Consider the following 15,867-nt stretch of genomic DNA (forward strand, 5'->3'; position numbering starts at 1 on the left):
GACCCCGAGCAGGGGCTGCCAAGACCCAGCCCCAGCAGAGATCAGGAGAAGAGAAAGTATTGATCCGCTCCTTTTAACATGCTAATTTGCCCAGTGGCTGCTCAGTCATTGCCAGGCTGGACACTTCAAAAGGAAACTGTCTGCAAAGCTGCAATGTCTTTTTCAGCAGCAGAAAAACTTAAACGGGAAACAAATGAATTCAAGCCCCAAATTCGCAGAAGAACTCGCAGGTATTCTTCAGCTCCCCAGACAGAGATGTTTCATGTACTGAAAGACAGACTTGTTAATTAGGGTTATTAAAATGTGGCCTGGCAAAAACCCTCTGGGATTTAAAATAAGAAAATCCACGCCCTCTAAGTGCACTTTTATATAAAGATAGCCTGTATTTGTATCAAAAATATTCAGCCATAACCTCTGGAAGTGTTCCATTGATTCCCCCACACATGCACTTCTTAGGAGAAGAATAAAATGTATTTAAATTTCTGTAATTCAATTTCTGTAATTCAGCATCAACACTGGAGAACATTTTGGCTTTTCTTAGCATTGATAATGGGGAGAATAAAGGCAATTGTTCAATCCCTTCAGGCCGCTGGGAACACACGGGGAAGGCCAGACAAAACCCTCGGTGTGCCAGAGCCATTATTGAAGTATTTCGGGAAGCAGCAGCGTTATTGACTGAGCCTTTGCTACCAAAACTGGCCTTTCAATCACAGGCTAAGTACAAAGTGAGGAATGGATAAAATAGCAGGGTTTAATTAAAGATCTGGGCAAGTACTGAAATATGTTACATTGCACAAGTTTTGCAGGCAGAACAGAAATCAATTCAGTGCTTTGCATCAGTGTTTGTGGCTTGCATCATGCACCTAGGAAAACCTGATATGAGCTATGAAAACCAGGAGTGCTCTCCAAGCTAAGGGAGATAACGAGCTGTAGTTCTGACACACAGTATATTACTCTGTTTGCAAAGATTTAAGAGCCAAAAACTTGATTTTCCCTTGAAACACATCTTAATTTCCAAATGCAGGAAGAGCTTCAGTCACCGAGCTCAGCGTGCTCCCTCTCCTCTGGACCCTGCCCAGGACAGTCCCAACACACTGAGCCCAGTGCCAGCTACACCAGCAGCACCAGCTGTGCCCCTCCACCCTCACACGCCCCGGCAAGGAGGGAATTTGGGATGCTGCTGACCTCTAACCCCCGGCTGCAGGAGACAAAAAGCTGCAGAGAGAACAGGCAAATGGGGAGAACTGACTGTCAGCCTGGCCTTTGCTCTGGAGCAGGCAGCAGCATCCCAGCACACTCATTCACAGAAACAAGGCACAAGGAGATAACACCAGAAAATACAAGCAAAATGGAACTTGCTTCCTTGCCACTAAATTGTCAGCTTTATGGGACTTCATGCTGAACAGTATGAAAAAAAAATCCAATTTGCTTTGAAGCACATTAGTCTAACATCCTAATTATTGTTTACATTGCCATTTGCCTTCTATTAAGAATTGAATAATTACCCAGCGCTCCATAGTTTAAAAATACAAGCAAACAGGATTATCTGGGTAATTAAGACACTGTACTGCAGCTTTGTAGTGTGGCTGTACAAAGCTTTCACATATACAAGCAGAAGCAATAGGTATTGATTGCCTTAGCTCAAATGATGTTTTAAGGATGTGTAAGATGGGTCCCTCATTAGGAAAAGGTGAGCAAAAACTTCTGACAAGTGAGGAGGGGCAGAAGCTATCTGCACGTTCATCTACATTCAGCCTTCACTGGGATCTTATCTCAGTCACAGACATCCTGTGTGCCTCTGGGAAAGTTACCCAGGCTTCATCCCTCCATCCTCTGGCTGCTGCAGCATGGCAGCATCCTTCATCCTTCATCCTCCTCCTCCTGCTCCTGCCCAGGACCTGCCTTTGCCCAGGCTGCTCAAACTGCTGCCTGTCCCAGCCTGAGCTGGCCCCCAGTGAATACAAAGCCTGCTTCCAGCACACCTCTTTCACTGGGTACAGATCAACTCAATGTTAGTGAAGTTTACACACACCCATCTAAGCGAAGTATAAAAAGCAGACCAGCAAATGGGTTTTTTTCTAGGCATCCATGATTAAATGAGCCAAAGCAAATACCAACTGTATAGTATAGCACTTTTTTTGCTTTTTTTCCCCCTCCAAACCTTAATAGCCCATCTATATTGTACTTTGAACAGCATGACCTCCCCTTCTGGGTGACTGTTAGGACAAAAGTAAAGTTTTTGCACGTTCCTTTGTTGTTTTAAAGAGTCTTTCCTCCATTTAATTATGCCACCCGGTTTCACACTGAGCAGTTTACTACCCCTGTGAAATTACCTTCAAGTTAAACACTAATTGGACATCCAACAAAAATGAAAGCCCCCCACAACCACGTTTTTCCTTCTGGTTTCTTATAGGATGTAGCTCCAACACGATCGGGGTCCCAATTTCATACCACTGATTTATAAAGACACAAAATGAAAACCAGTCCTTTAAAGAAATACTGTACATTCATGCAGCATGTGTTCTAACTTATATCAATAAACCTTTCAACAAATCCATTCTGAACAAGCCTGTGTTTTGGGAGCATTTAATGAGCCTCAGCTTTATTTCAAGCCAAAGGCAATTTTAAGTAAAGTTGAAATAAAGAAAAGTTAAAAAGAAAAGAAAGCCACTAAAACCAAAAATAAAATAAAATATGGGTTCTCGTATAATCATGAGGCTTAAGAAAGCAGAACTTTTCTCACAGATTATTTTCATTCAATAAATAAAGACAGCAGAGCATTTGTGCATGTTTACTTACCCGAGTGCTGGGAGCTCCTTTTCACCACACTATAACCATGGGCCAAGGCCAGCCCAGCAAAGGGAAGAGCACTAGCCCAGGCCTGAGCAGGTACTTGGCCCAAAGCATAGGAAATGTCAAATATAATATTGCTTTTTCATGCCCTAAGTGCTCACTTGCAGCCCAGAGGGGATCCCACCTCCTGAACCTCATCAGCCCCCAGCTGAGGCTGCAGCTCCAGGAGGGCTTGGTGACCACTGGTGAACATCTGGAGCACAGAGAGGACACCCAGGGGCCTGCAGCCCCTCCAGGCATGGGGAGAGGCTCTTGCACACCCAGCCATGGCTTTGGAGGCGGTCAGGGTGCGAGCACAGCACTGTCACACACACCAGCTGCAAGGGAGCTGCACAGGGGGCGAGAGGGACAGCCAGCCATGGACAAGACATGAGGAGCACACTGAGCAAATACCACACTGTCTCTTAAACAAAGAGATCAAAAAAAAAAAAAAATCAAACCAGAATTCATTTGCATAAAATCCAAATCTTTTGAGCTCTGCATAAACAGACGAAGATTCTGGCTGGCGTTTCCAAAGGAAGCTCTTATCTCCTTTGTGAAATGGGGAAGTGGGTGTGCTGCTTTGCATGAGGGTGTATACAAATGATGGAAATGAGGAATTTGCTGCATGCAAAAGGCAAAGGGGCCGACAGCTGCCAATCCCCATTCACAGGGAGAGCTTCCCTAGTCTCCAGCAGGAGGAAGGAGAAGGGAACCAACATGTTTGCTTCCCAGGGAGGTGAAGCAGGCTCTGAATATTCATAAAATGGCCGTTTAGTCATGGGAGTGTTAATTGTCTCTGATTCACAAAACTCTGTGACCTCACCTGCTCCCTGCAACATATGAAAAGGATGTCACATAATGGGAGGAAACCAGATAAGATATTTATCTCACAAGTTTGGGGGGCTTTTTGATGCAGTCTCAAAAGACCTTAGAGTACTGCTGAGCATTTCTTTAATCACTACTCACAGGCACAATAAAGACCAAGCTCAGTGGAGCATATTATTAGACAGATAATAACCCTCACCCAGCCAAGATCTAATACTGAACTCATCACATACACTGGATGAGTTGTCTGGAAAGTTTTGGGTTGCCTTTTTTTTTTTATCCTAAAAGAACACACAAACCAGAAGATGGGCTGGAAGTCCCACAAAGACTACCCAGACCTACCATGAAATTCATTACCACCACAAAGCCCATCTGGCTTTGGTTGTGAGGATTGAGCTTTTCACCAGTAACACACAGAATAAGGACCAGATATTGCTCCCCTGTGCAATACTAGAAGAAATCTTGTCAGAAATTCAAAGGCTGTGATTGCTTCCTTTTTTCCAAGCAATACATGAAGGGACAATTGTTTGACAACTGTAACTTGACTTCGGAGGAGGCCAGGCAGGAGAAAAGCAGCACAGCTCCTGCAATAACATTTAAATGCTGAGTTTGAAATGCACCAGGTGGTACAAGAAACTCACAGAGGGAGTAACCCTTGGAAGATCTATTGAGCTACATGAGAACATACCATAACCAAATCAGCAGAGCAGAGAACCAACTAAATTTGGTTCAGACAGACTGTGTTTCAGTATCGCTCCCAGGCCCCGCCTGGAGCTTCCGTCTTCTCGGCTCCTTTTAAAACCTAACATGTTGAGTCTGTGCATTTTCTCCCCTGCCAAAAATAATCAACCTGAAAAAAAATCCTCCTGAAATCTCAAATCTGCACAGTCTTAGTCACCCTTCTGATCACCCTTTTGTGCAGACAGACTGTACATCAGTGCTATTTTGACAAAAAGAGTTATCTATGACTAAAATGGGAAAGCACACACAAATTACATTGCTTCCCCACCCATAAAAAACCCACCATCCAAGAATCTTATCACAGAAAAACATATAATTAGACTGTATACTTCTGATGCAAACTGAACTGCTGCTTTCAATGATCACAGACACTCTTCAAAGCCTCCAAGATTAAAAGAATCTTATCATTCAAATTATTACTTCTTAGGGATGCTCTTATCAAAGTTCGAAGGAAAATTCTAAAAACAGCAGTGATATGAAACCAGGACTGAGCCATATTTTAAATGACACTGGATTTTCTGCCAATTGGCCGATTCACAACTCAGAAAAAGCAAGTGTAGATGAAGACAAAGCTGTTGGCTCCCATAACCTTTACAATATCACAGTAAAAATCTCAACTGTCTCACATATTTATACTAAATGGCAGGTCTAAAATTGAGATTTGTAATTTCACAGCATCAAAATCATCACAGATGGCTACAGTCTATTGCTTCTTTAATCTGTCTTTTCTCTCTTCCTGCTTGTTTTCCCCCCTCCTCTGAGTTAGAAAGATATGTGTTTTATCATAAGGAAATCGTAACTAAATCCAAACCACATTTTATTAATGTGTAACAAAACAATTTACATAACAATGATGTCTACAAGTGAAGTTTAAAATTATGTCTCAGCTTTGCCCTAAAGCACTAATTGCTTTAGTCTTGAGATGTCTATTCCACTATTTGGGATAGTCATCTTCCATCAACAATATTCTACATTCATATTCTCCTAAATGGACAGCCCCTAACACAGAACATTTGAGGGAGAATAAACAGTAGTAGAAACAGCAAATTGGAATTTGTTTTGGCATCTAATTCCCAGCTACAAGTTCATTTGCAAGCAAAGAATCAGAACTCACCTACAACTTTTACACATCAGGACCAATTTTGCAGAACTACTGCCATGACACACCTGTGAAGCTTCCCAAATAAATATGGATTTAATACTTAGCTCCTTTTCCTTCCTGTTCCAGGTTTTTGCATATATACATAAACACACACTTATGGATGTTCAATAAGAATATCATCATCAATAAAATTAACTGGCATAAAAAAGCAGTCAGAGAAAGGACAGCTTTTTGTCATCAAAATCAAACACCTCCATACCACCAACACAATTTTTAAAAAATCCCATTTGAGGTCAGAAAGTCATTAACTCCCACTACAAGAACTTTAGATGTGAAAAGGCTTTCCTTTATGCTTCCCACACACACATCAGAAATTAGGCAAAAGAACCTCAAGGAAAATGGATTATTTTAAAAATTGGGAGGGCGAGCGAACTTGAAGGAGCTTGCAGGGCAACCCAAGGGCCAGCTGGTCTGTCCCAGCCCAGTGGGCAGGGAGCAGCTCCCAGGGGAGGACCAGGAGCTCCAGCACAGACTGGGCATCTCCCAACAAGTGCAAAGCCCCAGCCCACTGGCCCAAACTATTCCTGCCCACTGAGCTTTTGTTAAACATTTAAGATCTTAATCAATCCTCACTCTGACCCTAGGATCACAGGGGAAGATGGATGAGGAAACGGACAACCTCTGACCTTTCCTTGTATTTGTCCTGCCACAGTCAACCTATTGAAAAACAATTGGGGTGGAACCTGCTCACAGCTCCTGTCCCAGACCAGCGCCCTTTCACAGCCTTTCCCAAACTCAAAGTCTCTTCCCCTGCCCCCAGTCCTCTGCATCAAAACCACAGGAATCCTCCTCACTTCATCCTCCTCCTCCCCTCCAGAAACCTGTCAGAGCAGAACATTAGCTCAACGATTAACTTAAGAGTGGAAAGAAAAGGGGAAACCTCATTCAGTAGTGTCAAAGGCCAAACTGCTTTAACAGCCTCACTGGAAACTGGAGAGAAGCTGCACAGTTCTGGTGAGCTTCATGAATTCATCAGGAGGAGCTTCCCAGTTAACTGTTCTGGCTGGAGAATGGCAAGTGTGAGAAAAGGAAACCACAAGTAACGGCTGATGAAATGAGTTTAGCACTTTCAATTATGTGCTGGCTGGAACGCTCTCAAAATGACGAGCACCGGCCAACTTCACTCTGGAGAGCCCAAGAGACAGAACATTTCTAACACCTTTGTCAATATGGCATCACCTGATCTCCCTTTTAATTGGGAAATGGAGAATTGGGTTTCCTGAGCCCAAACGTCCCCAGATGCAGCTGAGAGCCTTTAGGTAAGCTGGCAGTCATCCCCAAGTTCTGGTGCAACAGTACAAAAATGAACTTAAAAAGCATGCCAGTATAGCCACTGCCCATCAGCAAAACCTCAAGAGATTCCCCCAAACAACACAAGATTTGTTGGACAATTAGCTCACCACATCTGGGCCACTGACACTGAGAAATGGATGATCTGTGTCAGTCAGAACGACCCAGTACTGACCTAATAGGCTTTGGGAAAAGGTGGAATCATCTCCGCGCAATAAACCAATAAATGCTTCCCCACTTCACTTCCTCCCCTCACAGCCCAGGCTGGTAAGGTGTCAGGAAGCTTTGATCAGAGGTTATTGAGCTGTGAGAGATTAACAGCATCTCCCCAGCCACCAATGGCTCCCCCAGCAGCACCCAGGCAGTGCCACAGCCACAGGTTCACACACTGGGTGACAAACAGGCTTTTGAGTTTCCATCTCACAGGATGGAAAAACCAACAAGAAAAAACAGCATTTTACCCCAGACAGGATGGCCTGTCATTGTGCAGCTCATCTTTCAGTCCTCTGTAAATTCAGCCCATGGCAGTTTTGTTGCCACTATGCCACATTAGGCTTCTGTCATAGAGCAAAAACTCAGGAAATAGAGGCTGAAGTTCACACATAGCAGTTCTTTCCTACTAAAATATAATATCAATGCATAATAATGAACTTGATATTGACTGTAAATTACTACTTAAAAGAAATCAAGTAGGACATTCAAAAGACACCATTCTCTCAGGAATCCATCACAAAACCAGCCAGTTACTTGCTTTGGTAACTCGTTCTCAGTCTCAAGATGATAAAAATGCTCTAGTAAAAAACACCAAGAAGATGAGGCAACTGACTCCAAAGAACATTCTCTAAAAACATGACTCCAAATCCCTGAAGGAGCTAAGCACCTTCAATTCAGCACCCAGCAAAATTAAGCTCACTGACCTGTGCAAAAAACCATTTAAGTTTGATCTTAATTTATGCTTACATGAGCAAGACTCTCAAAGCAGAGGCTAAAGATATTTTATTTATAAACTGTCTTCCCTCCTTCCCTAACCTTCTACAGCTTCTTTATCCAGAAAAGGAAGGCGAAGAGAATATCGCTATTGAAGGTTTTTCTTTTAGGCGAATCTCTCTTTTATACAAACTTTAATCCCTAATTCTGCAGCACACAGGATAGTGTGTGTGTGTGTGGGAGGGTGGGGTGGAGACTTTTAGCATTTCTAAGAGTATCCTAGCACCTCTATTATTTAACTGACAATAGAGATTCTCTGAGAAATGAAAATATTTAACAAAGGCAGCAGTGTCAAATATCAAAGGGTATTTAGTGCTAAAAATTTGCGACAAGTAAAACACCAAAGATTTCCACTTCCTAAAGTGGGAAAGTAATCCAGCTAAAACTCCTGTCCTGCCTCCCAGACTGGTTCTTAACCTACTGCATTATCCAAAGTCAACTTTGCCAGAATTTCCCGTGTTTAGCAGAGTTCCCTTGAAAGATTTCTCTCTTCAAACAATGGTAGCTCAGCTGCACTGCTTTGCAGTCATCCACATTTTGGTGACTATCTCGAGCCAAATCAAATTTAGGCGTCTGCTAGAAAATGTGTTTCACCTTCTGCCTATTACAGCAGTATCATTTGTTTTGCATTATATAATTCTTAGCCTTGCCACCTGGAGCTGTTGGACTTCTTCATTAAACCCCTCTGTCCCACCACATCCCAGAGGGCTGCTAATCGCTGGCTTTAGTCCATTTACTCTCATCTCTGATTCAATTATGCATTCCACTGAGCCCTAATGAACAGTACAATATGGCTCATCCTACCTTGGCATTCTCCGTTGCGCTCCTCATAGCCAGCATTGCACAAGCAGTTGCCAATGGGCACCAGCCATTCGCCATCTGCCCCACAGTACATTTTTGGCACATCCTTCTCTTCCGAGTTGTTGACACAGGAGCCACGAACCTCCACCAGAGAGGAGGTGTCAGCCCCAGTAATGGTGTCTGGAAACTGCGCCAGGTTCCGAACCGTCAGCGGGCACTTCTTGTAGAACACGCGGACAGAGACCAAAGCAATGCAGGCACCGACGTCCTGGAAAGCCAAATAAAACCCCTTCTTGCTGAGCGGTCCCACATCCCTGATCTCCGTGTTCAGCTTCATGATCCTGTCACCAATGTCCACCTGGGTGAAGCTCTCATCGGCAGCAATGGTGTCGATCTTGGCAAACTGGCTCTCGCGAATAAAGCGCTCTTTATCGTTGTTTGATTCATAGTAATAAAGGTTGAAAGTCTCCTTGCAAGTTCCCATGACACCTGGCAGGCTGTTGCAGTCTCTGAGCGTGAACTTGATTTCGATATAAACCCTCTGAGCCCCCTCTCGGGGAATCCAATCAGTTCGTAACCAGTTATTCTGACTGGGCTCCATCACGTTGCAGACTTGGTAGGTGCGGATAGGAGTGTTCTTCTCATCCATGATGCTCACCTCCTCCCACTGCAGGGAGGAAAAGGGACAGAAAAACACATCAGTGCTAAAAGGAACAACAGAGCTTCACAACAAACAACATGCACTTGTTCCATTACGGGGAAACAAACAAACAGACCAAAAAACAACCCAGCAGACCAAGCCATAGCCAGGACTTCAACTACTTGGACATTAAGGGAAGCATCTGTTCAGGAGAAACAAATTCCAAATCCCTCATACCTTGAGGAGCAAGCATGTGCTTTAAGGACCCTCTGAACCATTCCAAGAACACTACCTCGACTGACTGGGTTTATTTCAGTACAGTTCAGTCTCCAGACCACTGCCTGGAGCAGGGCTACACACAGAACTTCACAGGCCCACAGAGCAGCACTGCCCTGCAGTGTTTTCTCTGCAGCAGATATCCCATGGACCCTGCCTCACACCTGGGGATAGCCAGCAGGTGACACAGTGCAACTTAGTCACACAGAGAGGGTGAATCCACATTTCAGGCATCACTACCATTTATTTTCAAAACTCTCAAGCCATCTCTTATTACTTCTCTAAGCTGCCAACTGCTTTCCTGGGCTACCAATGTCCCAGAGAGACTCAGTAAATTCTGCTTTGGAGCTGGGCAGAAATAGCTGTCTACAAAGAACTTGGGTAGCTCTTAGAAAGGAAAAACACGTAAAAAGACAATATCATCAGTCCACCAGCAACATCACCATAACTTTGTTATCCAAACAGAGTTTCTTACTAGCGGGAAGGTAAAAAAATAGGAAATACTACGTATTTTCTGGAGGAAATTTTTTCTGGAGGAACATCTAAGTTCATCAAAATCCCAAAAGGGTTAGCAGAGAGAGAAAGTGCTGAAAGATCAGGGTAGCAGCATTCCTCAGAATTGTTACACCCCTCAGATCAAGTTCAGGCATCTTCAGAAGTGCCAACCAGGCAACATGATTATGAAACAACAACAACATGTGTAATCCAAGGTGGGTATGGAAGGAGGAGATGCAGGAGTTCAGCATAATGAATTCAGAAAAGGAAAGCACATACTCAACAGCTCTGAAAAAAATTGGTCAAAGTATTACCATGGACAGAAGAAACTTTATCAGAGTGCTCTACTGGCAGGGAGAGAAGGGAAAGTAGGGGCACTAGGAAAAGAAATCTCTCCAGGAAATAAAACCAGCAGAACCATAGCACTTCAATTCATATCATTCAATTTATCCTTCCCTATAACAATATTAGATAATGATATGCTGACTAGGTTTGCAAGCAATACAATGAAGCATATAAAATTATCCTTAGAAAACAGTAATAACTTTAAAGAGACTTCTCAGAAGTGCTTTTCAAAACTACTGAAGCCATAGCTTTGATAAACAGAAGCCTTCTTAAGATGAAGGGGCTTCTTGTATAATATCCTGCATTCTTCTCACAAGGATTGCTCTTATGCAAGTGATTTTTACTTAAAAAGCTTCCAGCTTAGCTGAATCCGTTTATAGAATGACAGCAGTTAGCACCATGAGTCACTAGGAGCAGAAAGAATAATATTTTATTTGCTGCCTAGAGATAACTGCAAATTAAAATGAAGGAGGGGGGAAATCAATACTCAGCATGTCACTCCTTTCCAGAGAAAGGGAAGAAATAAATCTTAAAAAAGCCATCTATCAATGTAAAGTGTAACATGTAGTTAGTAAGAAGACAGACTTGTTTAATTTAGAGCACCACAGAGCTAGTGCACTGTTACAATGTTGTCTTTATGATCCATCACTTTCCATTCTGCTTATCTTCAGATTGCCTATGCTACCAATATTGTGTGTGGTACAAGAGAAAGGAAGAAGCAGAGGGAAATAATACTTGTTGATGGGATTTCCTTTAGTGCATTTACACAATGGAGGATGCTGCTGGAGGATTCAATAGCGAGCCCGCTGAGGTCACAGACACGGCAACTGAATTCAGCAAGCTTTGGATCCTGTTCTCAACACACCCATCTGCTGACCAACACACAAATGCAGAGCTGGGCTTCTTATTCCATTTACACAAATACGAAACAAACCCAAGTGCATCTTCCTGACAGAGCTGAAAATAACGACAGCCCAAAATGTCCAGCCCAAAATGTAAATGACTTGTGACTCCAAATATGTGGTCAAAGCTGTAACTTTTTGCTTTCAAGATGAAATTAAATTTTATAATTCAGCTCTTCCCACAGTTTAATGATGCAGATTAAAACATTCTGGGCACAAAACCTGCTTTTCAACTGTGAATTGCAAGGGTAAATCATTAATTACATTTATAATGCAATTCATTAATTCCTCTGGGGCTACTATATAGCTAGTCACTGCTAAATGTCTAAATCTTTATCTCCAGCCCTTCTTGTCCACACAACCCTCACACCCCAGGAACAGTGTGGTTCAGATCTAGAAAAATGCCTTTTTTTAATAGACAATAAAGTATACACAGTTCAAGAAAAACACTGAAGGACAAATTCTTCCCAGGAAGAAAAAGGAGTTTGTTTCTGCTGCTTGAAATAAATCTGCAGCATATGAAGTAAAGTAAATGCTTTCCAAGCACTGTATCTCAGAAACAGACCATGTACTCTTAAATTTTTCACTACAGGCTTAAAAATAGAACACACATATGTAGGTTTAGTGAAACGAGTCACGTCCACAATAAGAGCACGCATTTCTCCTTCTCAAGCTTGCACGGCGCCTTCAGAAAAAGCATGTGGAGAAAGGGGGGAATCCAACAGCCATTAATAATACACAGCTGTCCTCTGATCATTGATTCCACTGCTGACTTATTAAAACTTGTATTTCAGGTTCTGTTTGAATACACAGCGTAGATATCCCTTGGAGAGGCGTCCGAAAGACCCCGTCTCGTTCCAGGCTGTGGGATGAGCAGGGAAGCCCGACCCTGCCCGAGATAGAGCTGTACCTTTCCACGCTGTCAAAAGACGAGGGCAATTGCCTGCAATCAGCGCTGAATGTGCACCGTGGGCGCTGCCAGAGGCCTGCCAATCACATCCCCACTCTCTGAAAAAGCGAGTTTCAGGGACGGCACGGCGCGCTCAGGCGCAGCACAAGCCAGGACTGTAGTCAAGTTCACCCAGAACGACAATGGGGGAGCAAAACAATCCCCCATTCTCCCGTGTTATGGTTATTCAGAGCTTATGCATAATGCATCAGCAGCCAACGCAGCCTCGGATTCCTTCCGCTCACTGCTGTTTCCTTAGCTCTGCTTCTTCTAATTACGAGCGGGAATGCACTCAAAAAAAAGTAAATTTGTAGGTTCCTGAAGAATCCAGTGCTTTGTTGTGCACAGGTCCTGATCTTTCAGCATTTTCCTTTTTTCAAACACTTTGACTTAGTTACTTCTGCTTAAGGATTCCAAGCTGCTTTTACTCCTTTAATATTAAAAGGATTTGGGATTTTTTTTTTACATTAGTGTTTAGTGCACATTGCTGGCATTTTTGCTTAAATTGTTCATATGAAGAAAGAAAAAGCCTTTCTAATTGCTTATTAAAAGCAAGTCCCATGAAGTACAGTCTCCTCCAGATCCCAAGATCCCAGCAATTCCAGAGTCCAACATTCCAAGGAGTTTCCCAGAGAGGCACTGGGCACTGTGTAAGTCGGGGCACAAATGAAGGAACAGCAAGGAGCATCCAATAACATAAAGCTACACCAAAAATTAAAGCTCTCTTAGCAAAGGGACTCTAAGCCCAGCAATGAACCTCTTAACATCATCACATCAGCACTGGGCAGTGCATTCGAGCAGCCTTCTGTTCAATAAGATAATGGTAAAAGAACATAAAAAGAAACTCCAAGGAATCACAGTCAAGCACTGGGTGCTGCAGTTTATCTGCTCAGAAACCAAAACACACGATGTTAACACCCTGAAACAGGACAACTGTCCCATCACAACAAAAGGTCCATCGTGTATATTGATCCCTACTCCTTCATCCAGAAATAGAACAGCAATTGCACTGAACATCTCCCAGCTGAGACAACCCACAGATAAAATAATAGCAGTCAAGAATGCAAATTCAGTCCGCAGATCACATTTCTTGTTGGTATTTCAGTTTTAAATAGGCCCATCTAAGCCCATGCCTCAACCAATCTCTTAATTCTGAAACCTCTTTTCTGCCCTTTTGGTTTCCACTTATTCCATGACAGAGCTATCCAAAGGGAGTATAGAGTTTCTCCAACAAAGAGTAATTCACTTGGTAAGCCAGGGAAGAAATCTGACCTCCTCACCACAATCAACAATAATCGAGCCATTAGGACTCTCTGAAAGTTACTAATCACCCCCTTTACCCTTTTGATCAGATAGCGGTTTAAAACTTACCCCTCCTTCCAGGGGACTTGCTATCCACCCCAGTTCGCCCTGAACTGATCTGGAATCCAGCAAGGTAACTGCAGAAAGGTACAAATAAAAGAGATTAAATTCCAGCTGCCAAAAGGCAATACTAAAATAAATGGTTTACCTGAACGTTTCCATATGTGCGGAGCACATCGCATCCACCTTCCACTTGAAACGAAATGTTATTTCCGAACGCGTCAATATCAAAAACACTCCGAAACTCTCACTGAGGAACCGCGTGTTGGTTTCCCGGCGCACTGGAGCCGCTCAGGGGCGCGGAGGGGAGCGGCGGAGTCCCAGCACACCTGCGGGAGACACCGGAGCGCCGCTCGGAGCGCTCCCCGCCGCCGGGCACCGCGCCTCCCGCCGCCGGGACAGCGCCCGCAGCAGCGATGGGCTCACAGCGGTACATCCCGAGACACCCCGGGAGCACGGCGGGGCACCGAGACACCGGGCAGGGGCTCCCGAGGGAGCGGCGCCGCACGCCCACAGCGCGGGACGGCCGCGGGCTTCTCCCGCGGAGCCGCCGCCGGAGCGTCCCGCAGAACGGGCTGAACCGGGGCCCCGGGGAACGGCGCGGAGCCGCCGAGCGCTCCCGGGAGAACCGGTTCCATGAGCCGCCCTCCGATCCGGGGCCGCCCCGGCGCGGCTGGCGGGAGCGCTGAGCCCGGGCGGCCGGGCCGGGGCAGCGGCGGCGCGGGGGACGCGCGGGGCAGGCGGCGGCCGCTCCGCTCCGCTCCGCCCCGCGACACCTGTGCCGGCACCGCGGGCAGCCCCGGCAGCGCCGCTCGGACGGGTCCGCGCCCGCCGGACGGGCAGCGAGCGGCCAGGGCAGCGCGGGGCCAGCGCCGTCCGGACGGCGAGCGGAGCGGCGGGGAGGGGGACGGGACGGGACAGCACCGCTGCCCGCCCGGGGACACCGAACTTCGCCCCCGGCGCCGCGCCGGGAGAACGCGCAGCCCGGCCGCCGGCAAGGCTCACCTTCGTTGGCGGGATAGACCCGAGAGCCGGTGACGGCGCCGCAGACGCCGACGAGGAGCGGGAGGAGGGCGCAGATCGGGACCCCGGCCATGCCGCCGCCGCCGCGCTCCGGCCGCGCTATCCCAGCGGAATAACTGCCTACATGGGGCGCGCGGCGCGCGCTAGACATTGCCAAGGGGGCGGGGCCGGCCCGTCCGTCAGGCGCCGCCGCCAATCGCCGCCCGCTCCGCGCCGCGCGCCCCGCCCCGTCCCGCCCCGCGGGGAGCCGGGCCGGGCGCTGCGGGGCGCTCCGGCGGGGCCGGCCGTGAGGGGAGCGCTGCCCCGGACGGGCGGCGGCAGCGAGCGGCCGCGGCCGGTGAGCGCTCCGCGGGGCTCTGCGACCTCAACAGTGCCCAAACTCCGAAAGATGATAGAAAAGGCGGAAAGACAAAGTTAGGAGAGGCAGAGCCGCGGGGGAGCCGTGGCCGCGGCGCGCAGACGGACCTGCCCCGCGCCGAGCCCGCCTCGGCCCCGCGTCCCGGGAGCGTCCCAGGAGCTGCCGCCGCCCCGCCCGGCCCGGCCCGGCCCGGCGCCACCGTTGAGCAACAGCGCCACCTGGCGGGAGCAGCGGCTCCTGCGGCAGCGGCTCCCCGTGGCCGGGCAGGGACGGACCGGGGTGGACAGAGATGTGCAGGGACAGGCAGTGCGGGCGGCCACCGTCAGCAGCGCTTCCCTTGTGAGTGGCAGAGGCCGGGCCCGGCGCTCACCGCGAAGGTGCCAATCGTTCACGCTTTTGTGCACCGGGGCAGCGGCTGGGCGAGGCGGGCTGGAGGGAAAGCCGGGCTCGGAGCGGTCCCTTGTGAACGCTAAGATCCATCGGGACGCACAAGCTCGCGGTGTGCGCATCCCTCTCGTACACGGGACGCGTTCCCCGAGCCGTGCCGGGGACACCGGCGCTGGCTGGTGCCCTCAGGCTGTCCCCGGGCTCCTGCGCTGAGCAGCCACAGCCGCGCTTTGCTTTGGACGCTTTGGAACACCTGACTTTTCCAATAATGCTCTCTAAACGCGCCTTGACAATAAGAGCGTAGCTTAGAAGCCCGCTAAGCCTTGGTGGGTCAGGCAGCGTCAGTGTCCTGAGCACCTCCTTGAACAGTCCGCACTCACAGAGCAGCCCCCGGACCTGTCTGTCTGTCTGTCTGTCTGTCTGTCTGTCGGGCCGCCCCAGCCGCCTGCCGAGACAGCGCTGCGGGACCGGGGGAAACAGAGCAGCTCC

The 15,867-nt window shown here is 47.2% G+C and overlaps 1 protein-coding gene across 2 annotated transcripts in view; it reads right to left on the reverse strand.

Moving 5' to 3' along the window:
- EPHA4 (EPH receptor A4) overlaps positions 1 to 14,734 on the reverse strand; it is a 105,387-nt gene extending 90,653 nt beyond the window's left edge. For both annotated transcript variants that reach the window (XR_010029156.1, XM_063166790.1), the window contains exons 1-3: positions 14,616 to 14,734; positions 13,620 to 13,687; positions 8,645 to 9,308 (exon numbers count right to left, since the gene is read on the reverse strand). Coding sequence is in view for 1 of the 2 variants with exons in the window: in XM_063166790.1 (XP_063022860.1) it covers positions 8,645 to 9,308; positions 13,620 to 13,687; positions 14,616 to 14,706 (823 nt within the window). In the remaining variant the exon portion in view is untranslated. The remainder of the gene's footprint in view (positions 1 to 8,644; positions 9,309 to 13,619; positions 13,688 to 14,615) is intronic.
- Positions 14,735 to 15,867: the final 1,133 nt, after the last annotated feature.

Source organism: Melospiza melodia, chromosome 12 (genome assembly GCF_035770615.1).
Source record: "Melospiza melodia melodia isolate bMelMel2 chromosome 12, bMelMel2.pri, whole genome shotgun sequence".
Taxonomy (NCBI): Eukaryota; Metazoa; Chordata; class Aves; order Passeriformes; family Passerellidae; genus Melospiza; species Melospiza melodia.